The 20,297-nt window shown below is 38.0% G+C and overlaps 1 protein-coding gene across 1 annotated transcript in view; it reads right to left on the minus strand.

Moving 5' to 3' along the window:
* Positions 1-203: 203 nt before the first annotated feature.
* The window catches only part of LOC149168069 (MAR-binding filament-like protein 1-1), a 223,285-nt gene continuing 203,191 nt past the window's right edge, over positions 204-20,297 (minus strand). Inside the window, exon 6 of the mRNA XM_089433318.1 lies at positions 204-979. Within this exon, the coding sequence (XP_089289444.1) occupies positions 845-979 (135 nt within the window). The 3' untranslated portion in view covers positions 204-844. The remainder of the gene's footprint in view (positions 980-20,297) is intronic.

The following is a 20,297-nucleotide window of genomic DNA, read 5'->3' on the forward strand; positions in this document are numbered from 1 at the left end:
TCTAAATTAGTAAATTGATGTGTATTGCACTATCGGGTGAATTGGAAGGGACGTTGGTGCATTTGCAATGCCCCAAATTACTCAACATGCGTGGTTCAAGAGATTTAATCATAAACCATCCCTTATCCAAGATATCCGAACGAAGATACTATAATACCCTCGATGCATTTGTGATTCAGAAGAAATATTTTATTCAATTCTGCTATTTGTAATTTGACCCTTCATTTGATGATAAAAACTGAACATTGATACAGTGACTTGGTCCGAAAGATGCCCTTAAGCATCATAGCATCGCTTTAGATAAATAAACGCAGACTGGTTGCGGATCAGTAGACACTGGATATAGAGATTGCCTTTAAAATGACGAAAAAAGAACTTATCCCAAATCTGTGTAGGAACACTTGAACTCCTCGAGTCTGCATAAGTATTATGTAAACACAAAATCAAGGATGATGGGAGCACCAGTTCATCATTTCATTCCTGAACACTCTTAAATAAATTATTCATTTCTTTTGTTAATAAAGGGATAGGGCCTAGGCCATTTCCTTTCTTCTGTTTGAAATATGCATATGCGTTCCCTCACACAAATAGAACCTTACAAACATAAACAACAGAAGCACCATCTTCACCCATTGCACTTCTAGCATAAATCAAATAAAGCCATCTACCAGTCAATAAAGGAGCCTTCTCCTTTCCCTGCATCTGCAAGTCCACTCAAAACTCTTTTAGCCTACTGGTTGGTGCTTGATAGGTTTACCTAAAAAGCATGCTGCATGTGTATCAAATATGCCTGATCCAGCTTCTTTCTCTAAATCCTTATGCTGGGCAATGTTCTTAAAATTATTTAATCCTTGTCGTGTGCTGAGACAGGAGCTACACGAGCTGTATCTTGAGGAGGCTTCTCTCGATTTACCAACTCGTGCAATGAATTTGTTCTCACAGCTGATTCAACTCGCTCTTGGTCCACATCACCAAATTTCTGCAATATAAATAACAATGATTCAGACATTCATTTACATATAGAAATGGTACATCCCTCAAATATGCTCTATATTAAACATTGACATAATAACTAAAGCGTCAGACGTTACATCTGTAGAAATATGGTGTGTTAACTCTAAAGTTAACCTCATTACACTTCACATAATTGATAAGGAATAATGCTCCCTTAAAATACAAATAATAAAAACTATGCACATATGCTTATGTACAGGGAAAAGAACTGTTGCTAGGCCGGAAAGAACACTGAACCATGGTCAGAGTCCCAGCTGGAGAGGATTTTACATGGCTTACGAGTCTCCCAGCAACAGCAGGACCCCGACTGCCTTAGAAAAGCTCCCATGCAGAAGTGCCCATGGCTCCAACCAGAGATCAGATGAAGTCATAGAGATAGAACATGATGAGAATAAATTACCTCTACGGGGGAAATTCAGTCTATATGTTTATGTTATCTTTTGTCAAGTCTTGGTGTGTTTTATCATTCGTTGGTTTGAAGGTATAAACTCGGAAGTTCGATTGTCATGGACACCAATGCAATAATATTGAAAGAACAGTTTATCGTAGTCTTTTGGGTTTTCTCAGACGTCAGTCATTTGGTATTTAGATTACAAATTTGGGGAGCTTATAATATCCATGACTGTCACAGCCAAGCCCGACACAAAGAAAGCTGAAACTGAGAAAACTATGAAAATTAGAACTATAAATTACAATTAAGCATTTAGTTAGGGAGAGAATAAAACTGGATTCAAGAAGAAAAACTCAAGTGCAACATAATCCAAACTTGATCTGAACATTTTGAAATTGTGCAGAGCAATATGAAGAACAATCTCTTCAATACACCAAACTCACCATTCAATTGGTCTAATGAAATCCATACTACTGATATTTCAACAACAATCACCATAAATGAAGTCAACATGTTCATCCTCGTACTTTCTGAATTTGGGACAGCTGTGCTTACATTATCCCAATCTGTAGGGAAACATCCTTGGGACTTGTCGTACTGTCATGGGATTGCTTGCTCTGTACCAAACAGAGACTGCCACATATAAAAGACTTAGATTAATAGCTCTTGTTACAATTCTTCTTCAATATTATCTATATGTGATACAAAACATCTCCTTTAAGAAATAACAGCACTTCCCCGTGCCAACCCTCTTCCTCACCTATCTCTACCTACATCCTTTAACCTTTTTCAATGCCTCTCTCACATAGCCCACTGTGGTGATCATAGGCATTTCTCCCAGGTCTTCGTCCTCATCATTCTTCGGGCAGATGTTGTTGACATGGCCATGAACGCCATACTTGCTACCCCTGAATGGCATGTTCATATAAACCAAGGATTGGTGATATGAACTTGTGCTCACTTGCATGTCCAGTCCATCAGGAAAAGCATGATGCATCCCCTGTTTCATATTCAACGATGATTTTTGCCACAGCAGTGTGTTCTTTATTTTTATTTTTCTCGTCAATGTCCAGGAAGGCACCAATACTATTTATATATCCCCCTCCCAGAGTTCCAATGGAAATGCAGGATACTTCACCCAAACAGGGATTTTGTTGATATGTTCCCACTGGCTAGAAGAGTGAAACACAATCATGGAAAGACAGCAAGTAACTCAAGTAATGTCAAACCTATAAAGCTATTTTTGGCTTATTTTCCTTTGACTTCTGTTGCACCAGATTTGTCAAACTTCCAAGGAAGCAGAAGTGCCAAATTTTTTTCAACAAGATTGGATCATTTGTCAGCAGAGTATATGTCATTGTAAACTCATTTTGCAAGTTATGATCTTAGTAAGACCTTGAATATACGTAACAACCTAGGTAATCCTATCATTTTGATGATGAATTTCATCCTAGGAGATTTTTTAACCTCATTGATTACCTATCTTTCTAAACACAGCTAATCAAAAGAGTTTTTTCCCTCTAGTTTAAACCCCAAAGCTAGGGTGAAATTTATTGTCGAAATCTTAGGTGAGCCCTAATGTTTTTAGTAGAGTCTGATTGTTAGGATATTCCGACACATAGAAAATAGTTAAGTACAACTTGGTCTAGTATAGAGTTAGGTAAAGTGTGTTTCTTTACTATGTACATTTTGTAACTTACAATCCGACGGTCACGATATGTAGTGATCCGACGGTTCATTCTCTCCTCGGTATTAACGACACTTGATCCGTGGCTTAACACCCGATTGGTCCATGATCTCTATTTAAAGAGCATGGAGAGTCATTTGTAGGGTAATCCGTCTATGAGAGAAGCATATGTAAATTTTCATTCTTTTATTAATAAATTGCCTAAAGTGGCCGCGTTGACTCAGGCCGTGGACTGTTTCCCTCTTTGAGGGTTTTAACCACGTCAAAATATTGGTGTATTGATCTGTGATCTGTTTGTGAGCGGTGTCCTTTGGTGTTCTGTCTGAGGAATTTACCCTGTAAATTTCTACATGGTATCGAAGCTATTTGAGGGCCGCGTCCGTTGGTGATCCAAATCTGAAGCCGGTAGAACTGCATCCGACAACCATTTCCTAGATCTACTGTTTCTCACTGCTTTCGGGCCGAGAGGACTGCTCTGTTGTGTTGGGAGCATCTGTTCCAGTGAGGAACCCCTTTCGTTTCACGCGAAAAGGTTTCCGGTAGCCCTAGCTGCGTCATTTTTAAGATCTGGAGGTATACAGTGTTTATTTGCAGTTTACAGTCATTTTCTCTCTGTTTATTTTGGTTTCGGTTTATTTAGCCTTTTTTATTACCGGATCTATACCTTTCATTTCTGCGTATGCTCTTTGCCCTGCGACTTTGTGCGATCTGGGCAAATCAGAAACAGAAAGGAAGGATTTTTCTCATGCGTATGCTCTTTTCCGCTGCGCCTTAGTGTGATCTCGGAAAATCAGAAACGTTGAGGAAAATATTTAGTTTCCGGCAAAAGCTAACTTTGAGCCGCAAGGTTTGTTTTTGAAAATATCTAGTTTCCGGCTAAAGCTAACTTCGAGCCGCAAGGTTCGTTTTTTTTTTGTATGTCCGTGTTGGGTTTTGTGTTTTTTGTTTTGTAGGGAAAAAGAGCTTTCTCAAAGCAAGCACGCAACCCAAAGCATCAACCCCCCCTCTCTCTCTCTCTCTCTCTCAAACTTTTTGTATAGCTCACTTGGTACAAAGCTAATTTATGAGAGTAGAGGCCTTGGGTTCAAGTCTCCATTTAGTGGGGGCGGATTTTTCATTTCCGCACATTCCCGCACTTCGTCGGCGACTTCATCAAATTTTCTTCAAAAAGCCATAACTTCTTCATCCGGAAGCCGTTTTCAAAACTGTTTTTTTTGAAACAGCCTAATTTTTCGAAATCTTTCCATTGCAACACTTAGTTTCAGCATCTATAGCTTCAGTTTTTTTTTAAATGGAAAGTCCATGCCAAGATATTCTTGACAGCACCAACTACTTCCAATGGTGGTCCTACATTGTGGATTTACTTATAAGTAAAGGTCTTTACAGAATAGCCACAGGCCAAGAGACCAAACCAAAAGATGAAGACAAGGCAGCTAAATGGGAGAATAGACAAGACCAAGCACGTGGGTTGATAGGGATGTCTATTTCTCCAGATCTTATATTCCATATTGCGGAACTTGATACTCCTGATGAAGCAATGAAACAGATTACTAAAGTCTTTGGAATCAAAAATGAACTTAAAGCCCATCAACTTGAAAATGAATTGCTTACATTGAACCCCAATAATTTTTCTTGCATTGAAGATTTTTTGTCCATGTTCAAGACCCTTAGACTTCTCTTGGAAGATGTTAAGGTTAAGAAAGAAGATAGTAGCCTTATCTACTCCAGTCTTACTAAGTTGGGACCAGCCTATTCTGTGTTTGTTTCCACCTTCCATTCTACAAGAGAAGCCTTCATTTCTCAAGGACAAACCTACAAGTCCCCTTCCTTTGATTCCTTTTGTGATTCTTTAATAAGAGAACAAGAAAAACTCTTACACCTTGGTCTTCTTCATCTTGGAAACTCTTCTAAGAAAGCGTTAGCCGCCCAGCAGCAACCAAATCCAAAGAATCCTAAGAAGTTGTATCCTAAAAAGAATGGTCCTAAACCAAACAAGGGTCCTAAGCAATTTCAGCCTCAAAATGAAAAATCATTTCAACAAAATGATAAGACAAATAAAAACAAAGGAAAGAAGACTGATAGACATTGCAACTTTTGTAATCGAGATGGCCACTTAGAATCCAAATGCTTTAAGAAGATGGAAGCCTTGGAAGCAGCGATGAAGAAGCATAACATCCATTTGGAGCAATCTTCAACTTCAACTTCATCTTCAGGAATGGCACTTTCTGCATGTGGTTGTCAAGCATCTCGGTCTGGCTATGCACTAAATGTATCTTCTTCTTCTCATTCTCATGAGTGGCTCATTGATTCTGGAGCTTCTTATCACATGGCCAAAAACAAAGCCATGTTTTCTTCTTTAAATGATTGTAACACCAAAAATATATATGTTGGTGATGATAGATCTCTTAGTGTTGTAGGGACTGGAACTGTTCATCTAGACAATGGTCAGTTTAATGATGTATTATGTGTTCCAACCTTACCCTGCAACCTTCTATCTGTATATCAGATAACCCATTCAGGTGAAGGGAAAATCGTTGAATTTTCACCTCACGATGTTGTAATTAAGGACCTAAGAGATCCTAGACAGATTTTAGCTACTGGCATTGCTGATGATTCTACAAGGTTGTATAAGTTTCACAACTTTGGGTCATCAAATCTTCCCTCAGTATTTGTTGCTCATAATGATGAAGTGAGCAAACTTTGGCATGAGCGATTTGGTCACTTAAACTATCACTCTCTTCAGAATCTATGTAAAGAAAATATGGTGACAGGTCTTCCAATGGTATCTTGCAGAGATGGTGTTTGTTCCGGATGTGTACTCGGAAAACATTATCGGGACAGTTTTGAAAAACGTGCTTCTTGGCATGCCTCAGCCCCTTTACAGCTCGTGCATAGTGATTTATGTGGTCCACTTCCAGTTGCTTCATTCTCTGGCTAGAAGTATTTCTTAACTTTCATTGATGATTTCTCCAGGCGCACTTGGGTATACTTCTTAAAACTCAAGAGTGAAGTATTTAACATGTTCTTGGCCTTTAAGGCCTTTGTTGAAAAACAATCTGGACATCAAATTCTTAAGCTAAGATCTGATAATGGCGGAGAATATGTTAAAAACACATTCATCAACTTTTGCACTGAGAATGGAATTCAAATGCAACATACCGTTCCATATACTCCACAACAAAATGGTGTAGCTGAAAGGAAAAATCGCACCTTAAAGGAAATGGCTAATTGTATGCTTCAATCTAAAGGACTTAGTCTTAATTATTGGGCAGAAGCAATTAACTGTGCAAATTACATAATAAATCGCACTCCTACTAAGGTTTTAAAGAATATCACTCCAGAAGAAGCATGGAGCTCAATCAAACTAGATGTAAGTCACTTTCGTGTTTTTGGAAGTGAAGCATGGGCCCATATTCCAGATGAGAAACATAAAGGTTTAAAACCTAAGAGTGAAAAATGTATTTTTGTTGGATATTCTGAAGATGTCAAAGGATATAGACTTATTCCACTTAAGTCCAAAAATGTTATCATTAGAAGAGATGTAAAGTTTGCTGAAAATATATCGGCCTGCAAGCCTAGTTCGGCGGATGTGCCACCTCTCCCTATCTCTTATACTTTTGAAAATATTTCTTCTTCAGATGATGAAAGCGAGGATGAAAATCCTCCCCCACCTTCTCAGGATCCTCCTTCAGCTCCTTAGATTCCAAAATGGGTCCGTGCTACTCGAGATGCAGCAGGTGATCTTGCCGGTGATCCTACAGATCAGCGACGTACACGTTCTCAGTTCAAGAGAGCCTCTTTTTTACTGGCTCAATCTTCAGTGAATCCTGATCCTGACACCTTTGCAGAAGCTTCAGGCCATCCAGATTGGGAAGCAGCTATGAATGAAGAATATCATTCATTATTGGCAAATGATACATGGGATCTTGTTCCTCTACCAAAGGGACGAAAACTTGTTAGATGCAAATGGGTTTACAGAACCAAGTATGGACCAGATGGGAAAGTTGATAAACATAAAGCTCGTCTTGTTGCTAAGGGTTTTTCACAAGTTGAAGGCATTGACTATACTGAAACCTTCTCCCCTGTTGCCAAAATGAACTCTATCCGCCTTGTTCTTTCCCTTGCTGCCTCTTTCAAATGGGAAGTCCATCAAATGGATGTTAAATCCGCGTTCTTGCATGGGGACTTGCATGAAGAAATCTATATGGAACAACCTATTGGCTTTATACAAACAGACTCCAGCCTTGTATGTCGGCTTAAGAAATCCCTTTATGGTCTCAAGCAAGCTCCTCGAGCTTGGTATGCCAAAATGGATAACTTTCTTTTAGAAAATGGCTTTTCTAGGTGTCATTCTGACAATACTGTCTACACCAAGAAAGTGGGCAAGTCTCTTATCATTCTTATTCTTTATGTTGATGATCTTATCCTGACTGGTAGTGATCCCAACCTTATAAACCATGTGAAGTCTAGCCTTAAAAGGAAGTTTGAAATGACAGACTTAGGACACTTACATTATTTTCTTGGTCTTCAAGTCTTGCAATCCAAGGAAGGTATTTCCCTTTCTCAATCCAAGTATGCCTGTGATATTCTACGCCATTTTCACATGGAAGACTGTAAGCCAGCCCCTTCTCCCTTTCAGTCTAGAGTCAAACTTTCAGTCACTTGTACTTCTCCTGAAGTTGATGCTACCTTATACCATCAACTTGTGGAAAACTTTTGTATCTAACCCATACACGTCCTGACATTTCCTTTGTTGTTGGCCTTGTTGCTCGGTTTATGCAAAACCCACGTGAAAGTCATTGGAAAGCAGCGAAAAGAATACTTCGTTATGTTCGAGGTACAGTTCAGTTTGGGATTCATTACAGTGCCGAAGCATCTCCTCTATTGGTTGGTTTCACTGATTCCGATTAGGTTAGTGACCTTGAGGATCGGAAGTCTACTGCAGGTTATGTGTTCACTCTTGGTTCAGGACCTATTACATGGGCTTGCAAGAAACAAGGTGCCATTTCTCTTTCTTCAGCAGAAGCAGAGTATTGTGGTGTCGTAGAAGCTAGTAAGGAAGCCTTGTGGCTTCGTCAGATCCTGTCAGAGTTTGGCTTTCAGCAGCAGCATCCGACTACACTTTGGTGTGATAATCAAAGTGCCATTCAACTATGCAAAGATCCAGTCCAACATCAGCGCAGCAAACACATTGAACTGCACATGCACTTCATCAGAAAGCTCATTCATGACCATGTTCTTGAAGTGCAATATTGTTCAACAGATGATCAAGTTGCAGACATCTTTACAAAGGCTCTCACAGAGGCGAAGTTCACTAAACTTCGATTTATGGTTGGAGTTCAGGAAGTTGTCACTAAGGGGGGAATAGGCTCTAGTGCCTCCTTCCTTCTCCTATTGTGTAATATTTGTAAATCCTTCAATCTTATCCCAAGTTGTTCTTAAGGGGGGATGTTAGGATATTCCGACACATAGGAAATAGTTAAGTACAACTTGGTCTAGTATAGAGTTAGGTATAGAGTTAAGTAAAGTGTGTTTCTTTACTATGTACATTTTGTAACTTACAATCCGACGGTCACGATATGTAGTGATCCGACGGTTCATTCTCTCCTCGGTATTACCGACACTTGATCCGTGGCTTAACACCCGATTGGTCCATGATCTCTATTTAAAGAGCATGGAAGGTCATTTGTAGGGTAATCCGTCTATGAGAGAAGCATATGTAAATTTCATTCTTTTATTAATAAATTGCCTGAAGTGGCCGCGTTGGCTCAGGCCGTGGACTGTTTCCCTCTTTGAGGGTTTTAACCACGTCAAAATACTGGTGTATTGATCTGTGATCTGTTTGTGAGTGGTGTCCTTTGGTGTTCTGTCTGAGGAACTTACCCTGTAAATTTCTACACTGATGTAAAAGTGATTTGGAAATAATTTAAGCTAGTTGACTCAATTATTTTATTACAAAACACTTGGTTTACTAAATCATATTGTGTTGCAGATGGGTTATGTGTCTTGAGAATCTAAGCCAAATGTGTATTACACCTTGATGCAGGAGCATGAGGCTTGAAGGCAAGAGGCTTCGAACTTATTCCAAAAATTCAAAAAAAGTTACAAGCAAAGGAGTGGGATCCTTTAGCTGTCATTTTACAAGCTTTCTAGATAGGATTTGAGCTAGGATTTAGGGATTGAATGGCTTTGTAATTAATTCATGCAGTTTTGATTCAGTGGAACTTTTCAATGAGAATATAGACTAGATTTGGTATTGTTCAAGATTAGGAAAATTCGATCCAGTGTTTAAGGATCTGATAGTTAGGATGGAATAGTATTTATGTAATTTATGAATGATTGTAAAAGGATTTGGATTGATTCGGCTTGTTTTGGCCATATATGATTAAAATTGCAGACATTAAATCAATGTGCATTTCTGTGTAAATTGGTCAATCCCGGAGGTGTCGAATCCTTTCATAGTAACTCTATGTATCATTGATTTTCCAGAATTTAGAGTTCTGTGTGATCGCATTTAATCTTTTTTTTGCCGTGTATTAACAATTGTTGGGTTCGGAAGTGTACTGATTCCTTAATCGGGACTAAAGTCCCGCACTCATTCCTAACCGTTGATTCCATTTTCAATGTATTGTGCCACAGTGAACAACGGGGGTTGGTCTGGTTTTGACCCTTGTGTTAATCGAAGTCCCGCAAACCATAGATCTAATGGCCTCTGTCATCGGGTGTTAATCTCAAGTCCGGACCCGAACTGTTATAAATTGGGGTTTATAAGTCTATCGGCTCCATGAGGCGGTATCATCGCATAGATCTCCATGCGATATCACAGTGATCGTCGGATCACTGTTCACTGTCAACCGTTGGATCGCTGGTGAATATCGCATCGCAAGGTTCAAGAGTGAATAACCCCAGCCGCGGAGTTGCGAAATGCGATGTGCGATACGAGTGGTGCGATAAATATCGCATCGCATCGTTAATAAGTAAAGGGACCTTGTCGGTGAGCTTGCGATTGCAATTGCGATATGCGATGTTTAAAGGATTTGTAAAGCACTTGGCGATTGCGGCTAAATTTAGCGATTCTGCTAATTTAGCAGAATGTATAACTTTGGAGGTATATGACTGAGACTCCGCAAGAAATCCAAGAAGAAATTCCGCCAGAACTGGAAGAAATAGTTTTCGGCTTCGAATCACTGTCACTTACACCTGAACCCCGACCATCATTTGTGGTATCAGAGCAGCCTACTAACATTGAACAGGATCTCAAGGATCAGAAAAAGAAATCCAACATGGCTTTCAGAGTTGGAGGAAGAGGTGGTGGTCGAAGAAGAGGACGACCAGTTGCAAATGCTGAAGTGTTGGAAGCTACGCAACAGATGCAAGCTAGATTGGAAGCAATGGAAATGGGAAGAGATGCAAATGTTGGGAATGTTAGTGAACCTGAAGTTGGAGCTGCAGAAGATGAAGAACCTGCAAAAAAGAAACATCCAACACCTTATAAAGTGTCATGGCTTCAAAAGGGATATCAGTTGGTAGTGAATGAGCAATGTGAAGTGGAGTTGCAGTTGGGAAAATACAGAGACAAAATTCTGTGCGATGTGATGCCTATGGATGTGTGTCATATATTGTTGGGTAGACCATGGCAATATGACAGAGGAGCTATGCATGATGGAAAGAAGAACACATACAAATTCAGCAAATATGGTGTCAATCATACATTGCTGCCACTAGAGGAAGATGATACATCAAAGAAACCTGATTCAAAGACCCTTTTGTTGAGTGGAAAGGAGTACTTACAAGTTATAGCAGATGGAAGAAGATGAGGTAAGTTTTGCGTTGGTTTGCAAACCCAAGATAATAATTACTTCCACAAAAGTTTCTGATTTACCAATTGAAATTCAAGAGATGCTGGACAGTTATTGTGATATCATTGTAGATGATTTTCCTGATGAGTTACCACCCATTAGAAAAATCAGTCATCACATAGATTTGATTCCAGGAGCAAATCTACCTAATAAAGTAGCTTACAGGATGACTCCCACAAAGAATGAAGAGATCAGGAAACAGGTTTAGGAATTGTTAGACAAGGGACTGGTTAGAGAGAGTTTGAGTCCTTGCGTAGTGCCAACAGTGTTGAGCCCAAAGAAAGATGGAGGCTGGAGAATGTGCACTGACTCGAGAGCAATCAATAAGATAACAATCAGGTACAAATTTCCTTTACCTAGAATCGAAGATTTGATGGATTGTTTGAGTGGAGCTAGATATTTTACAAAGTTAGATTTAAAAAGTGGTTATCATCAAATCAGAATTAGAGAGGGAGATGAGTGGAAAACTACTTTTAAAACCAATGAAGGATTATATGAGTGAATGGTAATGTCTTTTGGATTGTCGAATGCCCCTAGTACATTTATGAGACTTATGAATGAAGTTCTAAAGGAATTTATTGGTAAATTTGTAATAGTATATCTGGAAGATATATTAGTTTACAGCAAATCTAAGGAGAAACATGTGAGACATTTGAATTATGTCTTACAGAGGCTACAACAAGAAAAATTATTGTTAAATTTAAAGAAATGTTCATTCATGAAGGAGGAGTTGGTGTATTTGGGCTTCGTTGTTTCTGTTGAGGGGTTAAAGATGGATCCAGAGAAAATCAAGGCTATCATGGCATGGCCTTCACCAAAAAGTGTCTTTGAAGTAAGAAGTTTTCACGGTCTTGCTAGTTTTTCCAGGAAATTCATAAAGAATTTTAGTAAGATTAATGCTTCAATTATTGGCACAATAAAGAAGGACAGACAACCATTTAAATGGACTGCTGAAGCAGAAAAGAACTTCTAGTTGTTGAAGAAAAAGATCACTGAGAAACCTATTTTGATTTTGCCTGATTTTAATAAACATTTTCAAGTGAAGTGTGATGCCAGTGGAGATGCCAGTGGAGAAGCCATTGGAGCTGTTTTCAGTCAAGGGGACAGGCCTGTAGCTTATTTTAGTGAAAAGCTGAATGAGACAAAGAAGAAATATTCTTCTTATGACAAAGAGTTTTATGCAATGGTGCAGTCTTTGAAAAAGTGGAGACATTACTTGATGTCCAAGGAGTTCATACTGTATTCAGATAACCATGCATTACAGTGCATTATGCAACAGCCAAAGCTTAACCAGAAGCATGCAAAATGGGTAAAATACTTACAAAGTTTTAATTTTGTATTAAAACATATAACTGATCAATCAAACAAAGTAGCAGATGCCTTAAGTAGAAAAAGCATTTTTGTTCAAGAAATTCAAATTCAAGTGTTGGGTTTTGATTTTCTTAAAGAGTTATATGAAAAAGATCTAGATTTTAAAGAGGCATTTGAAGCTTGTAGGAATCTTGTTTTGTTAGACAGAAGCAAGTGGTTGGATTATTTCCTGCAAGAGGGGTTGTTGTTTAAAAGAAATCAATTGTGCATACCAAGTTGTTCTATGAGGGAGAATTTGATCAAGGAGAAACATAGTGGAGGACTGAGAGGGCATTTTACTGCAGACAAAACTTATGAACAGTTGAACAGATTTTATTTTTGGCCGAAAATGAGGTCTGAAGTAGAAAGGTATGTGAAAAATTGTAAAGTTTGTCAGTACGCAAAGGGAAGGAGTCAAAATACAGGTTTGTATGTTTCATTACCTATTCCAGATAGGCCATGGGATATGGTAAGTATGGACTTTGTTTTGGGTTTACCAAAAACTCAAAGAGGAAATGATTCAATTTATGTAGTAGTTGACAGATTTTCAAAAATGGCAAATTTTATTCCATGTTATAAAACCAGTGATGCTACTCATATTGCTAATCTGTTTTTTAAGGAGATTGTAAGATTACATGGGTTACCTAAGAGCATTGTTTCAGACAGAGACACCAGATTTGTTGGACATTTCTGGAGGACATTGTGGAAGAAGCTTGGAACTAAATTGAGTTTCAGTTCTGCTTATCATCCTCAGACTGATGGATAGACTGAAGTTGTAAATAGAAGCTTAGGTAATATTTTGAGAAGTCTTGCAGGTGAACATCCAAAACAGTGGGATCAAGTATTGGCATAGGCAAAATATGCATATAATGATTCTCCTAACAGGAGTACAGGGCAGAGTCCATTCCATATAATCTATGGAATGCACCCAAGAGGAGTGTCTGAATTGAGAGACTTGGGAAAAGCTGAAAGGAGAAGTGCTAAAGGAGAAGATTTTGCTACAGAAGTTCAAGAAATACATGAACAGGTAAAACAACAACTACAGAATAGCAACATAAATACAAGGGGGAAAGCAGATTTGAAGAGAAAAGAAGTTAATTTTGAGGTTGGAGATTTGGTTTTAGCACACCCGAAGAAGGAAAGATTCCCAAAAAGGGAGTACAATAAACTAAAATTTAAGAAAATTGGACCATGCAGAGTCTTGAGAAAATTTTCTGCAAATGCATATGAAATTGAATTACCCCCTGATATTAGAATATCTCCAATTTTTAATGTTTCTGACTTATACAGGTACGAGAAGGAACAGGCAGATGAAATAGTAGAGGATCAAGAAGAACAAGAGATTGATTGGGTAAAACAGTTACCTATAGCAAAGGAATTGAAGCCAGAGAGGATTTTGAACAAGAAATTGTTGAAGAAGACAAGAGGACAGGAGTATTTTCAGTATTTGGTCAAATGGAAAGGTCAAATGGAAAGATCTGATGGCCTCTGTCATCAGGCGTTCATCTCAAGTCCAGACCCAAACTGTTATAAATTGGGGTTTATAAGTTTATCGGCTCCGTGAGGGGTATGTCGCACAGATCTCCATGCGATATCACAGTGACTATCGGATCACTGTTGACTGTCAACCGTTGGATCACTGGTGAATATCACATCGCAAGGTTCAAGAGTGAATAACCTCGACCCGGTAGAGTTGCGAAATGCGACGTGCGATACGAGGAGTGCGATAAATATCGCATCGCATCATTAATAAGTAAAGGGACCCCGCCGGTGTGCTTGCGATTGTGATATGCGATGTTTAAAGGATTTGTAAAGCACTTGGCGATTGCGGCTAAATTTAGCGGTTCTGCTAATTTAGCAGAATGTATAACTTTGGAGGTAGATGACTGAGACTCCGCAGTAAATCCAAGAAGAAATTCCACCAGCACTGGAAGAAATAGTTTCCAGATTCGAACGATTGTCACTTACCCCTGCAGCCTGGCCATCACCCCTTTGAAGGTTGTAAATGTAAAATCTTATGTATTAGAGGGTGGAAAAATAATTAAATCCCCTCGTGTAAATTAATTTATTTTTCTGGCAAAATAAAATTAAATCCTAAGCCAAAAAAATAATTAATTAGAGTAAAAATTAAATTGTCTTAGGAAAAATAATTCTCAAAGTGGAAAAATTCGTGGGTCCTAAAGGAATCAATTTTTAAAAGTCCTCCACCAAGAGAATATTGTATATTTCAAGAAAATTTGGATCCTTCGACCTTGGTGGTTAAATCAAAGTCAATTATTTTAGGAAATTAGCTCAAAATAAATAATTTTGAGCTAATAAAAATGGAATTAAATGATAAATTCAAAAATTCTTCAAAAATAAAAAATCAAGTGCCAAGATTAAAAGATCTTGAAGTGTTTATCAATGGTCAAGATTATTTTGACAAGAATCAAAGAAAGTAGCCGTTGTTTTTCCACTTGGAGGATAAATCTATAAATTAGTGTGATTTGAGTCTATAGCATCTTGATCTCTGGCTAGAAAATTTCTGCTGAAACAACTTTGTAACTATTGTTTCGTTGAGAACTATTTTTTCAATCATAATAAAGACTTTGGGGTGCAATTCAAAGTGTTCTTGCTTATTGATTTGTGGTATGTGTTGACTACGGCCATTTTTATGTTGTGTTGAATATTGGTAAGATTTGTGTTTTCATTAGATGGAGATAGAACCATACTATTGATAGTTTTGGGTTAATCTTAGGTGGTTTGATTCCCCATGTGATCTAATAAATTATTTTGAGATAAATTCATAGTGCTTGCAGGTACTTCAGTCCTTGGCCTCTAAGTTCAAAAATTGGGCAATAATCAATGTTGCTTGGATTCCAAATATTTATACAGTGGATTTAATCTTCACTAAGACTATAGTATACATTGGGATTTCTAAAGTATTTTTAGCCGTTCTTCAAAGGAAAAAATTCCATAAAAATATTTTTCTCAAAAATTTAAATTTTTTTAAAACACTTGTATATTTGTAGATCTTGTGAATAATTTTGAAGATCTAACTTGTAAAATATTTTTTCTAACTTGGGTTTTGGGTATTTTTAGTATTTTTGTATATATTTGGGGTTGTGGGGTTTTGAAATTTAAATTTTTTATATTGGTTATTTGGGTTTTTATTCTAAATTTGTTTCAAGATTGAGGAAGAAATTGGCATTGGAGACTTCTAAAACCCTAGTCGTCTAAAGTTTTCAGGTTAATTTTGCAGGTTGCTTATTTTCAAATCATGTAAAAAACCCATTTTCTGAAGGCGCTAGCCCTTATCCAACTTAAAAGGCTAGTGTTTGGAATCTATTTTGCAAGCATTAAGAAGGCCATAAACCCTATAAGGGCTAGATCTCATTGCAAACAAGGGTTTCTTCAAAGAATTGACATTTTAGCTATAACAATTTGTTTTGCAACAATTTTGACTCAAATCTTGTGTTTTCAAGTGCCAAGTACATTGGAGAAATTTTGGCAAATTTGGGCTAGTAATTATCAAGGCCTTGGCCTAGGGTTTGACCTCTAACCCCTAGTTTTTCTCTGATTTATTACGGCAGTCAAATAAATAATAATGAAGCCCTAAAATCACATGCTACATGGTCAAAATTGTTTAAACTTGCAGAATCTTAATTTTCATAAATTTTGGCCACTTGGGCATCCTAGATCTTATAGCCTAGATCTAACTTTTATGCTTGCTGGAATTTACTGCATAATTGAAATTTTCAGATCTGAAATTTTAGAAGCATACACTTAATAAGGGTCTAAAACTTGAAATTTTCAGTTTCTGTTTAATTTTTATATTTCTAGGTAATTGTGGCATTGATCGTAACTGCATTAACTTGTTGATTTGTCAATTATTCACTGATGTAGTAAATAGATCAGATTCGAAATTTTCTTAATTACACTCTAAAAACCCTAAAAATTGATTTGTTTTTCAAATTGAGTGAATTTTACTATTTTTGGGTATATTGGGTATTGTTTCTGACATCTCTAGCTTGTTAATCTGTGGGTCAATTTACTATCGTAATAACTTATTACACGTCTGAAATATTACTGAATACATCTTCATAAAGTAAGCTAGACACATAAATTTACTTCTACTAGTCATTGGAAAGATTTTTACTTCATATGTTGGGCAAATTTTATAATTTAGAGTGATTTTTCTACTATTGTCATATCATTAATAAGCGCTGAAATTTTCTAATGTACTAATGTTGATTTAACTGTTGGGATCTAACACTTGTATGGTTTACTCTAAGTTCGTAAAATTTCCGAAATTTGGCACCTAAAGCACTCCTACATTTAAGCTCTAGATTTGATCTTGTGATAATTGGAATCTAATTGGCATCTTTGTCTTTGGTAATCACTCTAAATCTTGGCATCTAAGTTTTCATTTGGCTATCTTGAATGGTGATTAGTTTATCTTAAAGTGGTATTCAACATTGTTGAAATTTTGCATATTACATCTTATGAGAATTTGTTGAATTTTTGCAGTGGTGTCTCTAAAGCAATTTATCTTGTTCAAGATTGTCATCTCATCATTGTTAAGTACTCTCGCTATAAGCTAATTCACACTAAGTACTTAAGTAACATAAACAATCTTAATTCAAGATAATCTCACTCATAATCTCTTGCATAAGCATCCTAGATCTAGTTTGCATTAAAACTTACCTCCTAACATACGCTAGGTTAATAGATATCTAGGGCAACCCTTCTCACCTAGCTTGAGGGGCTTGGCAACTCTTTGGTGGTTAACACGATGACCTTGCAGTGATTAGAGCCACAATCTCTGCAGCGCCGGAGACATCGGGTGATAGGAGCACAACAAAAGGTATCGTTAATCAAGCCCTAGCCTGCTTCCTGTTAGTCTCCTTCCCACAACCTACCTTGGAGCCCAGCTTCAAAATAGTTAAGGGAAGGCCATACTTAGACTAGGTATATAATCTAAAACTAACCAAGATCCTTGCACTTCACGTAGATTTTAGGACTTGCATTTCATATAGGTTAGTCAAGCATTTAAGCAGCGGGTGTCCATCCGGCCACTTGGTTTCAATTTATAATAAGCAAGAATTGTGACTCCATTAAGGCACTAGTCGCATTACTTGAAAATCTAATCTAATCAATAAATCTTGCTCTAATTTAACCAAGTGTCTAGGCATTCATCCGTCTCCCAGGCAACTTGTCTTCCTTCACTTCATCTCATAGGGACTACCCCCTATAGCCTTTTGTTGGGAGACAGCTAGAACAGAGTGGGTAGCGATCAGAGTGACAGCCCCGCCCTGAGCAGTTGTCACAGGTGCCTGTACAATTTGGAAGACAACAACTTCAACACAAAGATGACGAAATCATGAGCCAATAAATGGAAGGTAGGTGTATAGCCCACCAACTTCTTCCACTATATTAGAAACCAAGGTTCTAGCATCTGTTTTGTCATGTGTCAACCCATAGTTGTAAGAAGTGTTGAAATTTGGCCAACTATGGGACAAGTTTCCCATGAGAAACACTCTTGCCCCAAAGGAAAGCCCATCGTGCCCCAAATGAAAATTCAAATGGATAAAAGTAATATTAATACTAATGTATTGGGCACTCTTATTATTATTAATGTGGCAAGCAATCATTAAAGAAATATATTTAAATATTACAATGAGCAACTTTGAATTTCCCTCCAAAGGTTTCAAGTCAGCTTGACATTTGAAGGCATCTTGAATGTATATAGAAAGCGGATCGATCCTTCTCTCCAATGTGGAATTCAAATATCACAATGGAAAAGCTCTGAGGTTACTTTATGAAATCGTGTGAAAATCTATGGCTCGTTTTTAATCTAAGGCAAAAATTATATAATGTTCTATATGGTTTGCTTTGTCTTTGTAGCCATTATAATATTCATAGTATGACTCGCATAAGTTCATCTGATGTACACTATGACTCGCATAGTTTTTCTGGGTGGCTCGCTAGATCATATTGTGGCTCGATTTCTATTGGCTCGCATGGCATCGTTTTCTATTGGCTCGTATGGCTTCGCTTTTCTACTGGCTCGTATTCTACAGTGGCATCACTCTAGCATTGCTTCACTGTGGCATCTACATCGCATCAGTGGCATCACACTATACAGTGAGCTGCATCGCATCAGTGGCATCACATTATACAGTAAGACATTGCATAGTGGCATCACATTATACAGTGTGGCATCACAATTCTCATAGTGATTTTTTCTTCGCATCAATGACATCGCTTGGAATTTTGTGCATCAAATTATATCACGGTGACATCGCTTGACTTCTATCGTTCGCATATGATCTTTGAAGCTCGCATTATATTTCTCTATGAAAGCAACATGACTATGACCTATAATATATGATTGTTCAATGTGTGACAGTAATCCCTATTCAGTGGTGAGATAGTAACCCTGGTTAAGTAATGTATGACTGTGACAAGGTGTCTCTTGTATGACTATGTATATTTAGAGTGTGTTCTATTGACAATGATGTAGTCATGATGACAGTTAATGATCTTAATATCGCAGACTTGGCATTAACTCTATATTTGGCAATAACCTAGTGAATGGCAGTGATCTTCTATATGACAGTAATATAGCAGTGAACTTGACATAACAGTGATCTTTGGTAGCTTAGCATATAGTAACTTTGAAGTATGGGCAATGAGTTGATGATCTATATAGTAAGACAGTGGTGGCGTGACTTGAAGATATGGCATTGAGCTTTGAAATGGTAGTGAACAATGGCAAAACTATGACAAGCACCTTGATACGGTGACCTTGACATGGTAGTTGGTTTTGGCGAATGGCAGTGTCTTCATGACAGTAATCTTTGATGGCAATATATCTTTGATGATGGTTCATGTGACAGTAATATCCGTGTTACCGCTCAAACTAGCAGGGGTCCTAGGAGGGGATCCTATAGAGCAACTACTAGGTCAAGGGGCAACAATGGAGCGATAGCCCACTGTCACCTCAGCTAAGGCTCCCTGCTCTTTATGGACTTTCACTGATGGGAGGAGTCCCAGTATGAGAGGAATCACAAGAATGGATGGGTCAATGATAAGATATGAGGTGATTCCTAAAGCCTATTCACAAGAGAGGCTCAAATAAATGGCTTGCTTGCTTTGAAAGCAAGGTGATTGGCTCTCTAAGAAGGGCTATAAGGATACTTAGGCCTAGGGCTGGAGGATATGCCTTGTCAAGGGGCTTCCTAGGCTTAAGGATCCTTGTGAAGAAATGGATTCTATGTAATCCTTGTGGAATTTGAGTTGTAGAGTTGTGGGACCACAAAGAACCCAAGTGGACCCAGATTAGGTCAAGGGTATGGAGTTGATCAATCAAGGAGGGGCTTGACCTAATTAGGGAAGAGAATAGGATCAAAGGACTAATCTTCTTTTGAGATTTGAATGCAATGATCCTAATGAGGACACTAACCCAAATCAACCTAGGGCAAGAATTGGTCTTATGGCTAGGGCTTGCTATATCTCAAGATTCCACCGTCGGATTTGCCTCAAACTTGGAGGACTTCTAAAGGAAACCCCAGCACAATAATGGACCAAAACTCGAGGTGTTTGGATGGCTACAGAGAAATTTGATTATGCCCTAGGTGACCCTTTAGGGTTAGGCCTAGAATTGGGAAGAGTGAAGAAAAGAAAGATAAATTTGACCAACAAGAGGATATGAGGATCAGTGCCTTGCTTAGGGGACTTAATGGAGTCAAAATATAACTATATCGAGGAATTTTGTGAGCTAGGGAGCCCTAATTCACCTTCACTAGCCTACTCAAGGGCAGCAACTAGGTTTTTAGAGATTTATACTTCAAATTTGCCAAAAGGATGACATTTTGAGGTCTTTCAACCTAAGAAGTGCCTCTAGGAACATTCACCCAATCCCTCAAGAGCAATGCATGCATTAAATCACTTATTCAAAGGTCTCAAAAGAATTCCGCATTACATTAACCCATACAAGAATAATGATAACAAT

Source organism: Pinus tabuliformis, chromosome 5_1 (assembly GCF_031772625.1).
Source record: "Pinus tabuliformis cultivar Carrire ecotype Pingquan chromosome 5_1, CPIR1, whole genome shotgun sequence".
Taxonomy (NCBI): domain Eukaryota; kingdom Viridiplantae; phylum Streptophyta; class Pinopsida; order Pinales; family Pinaceae; genus Pinus; species Pinus tabuliformis.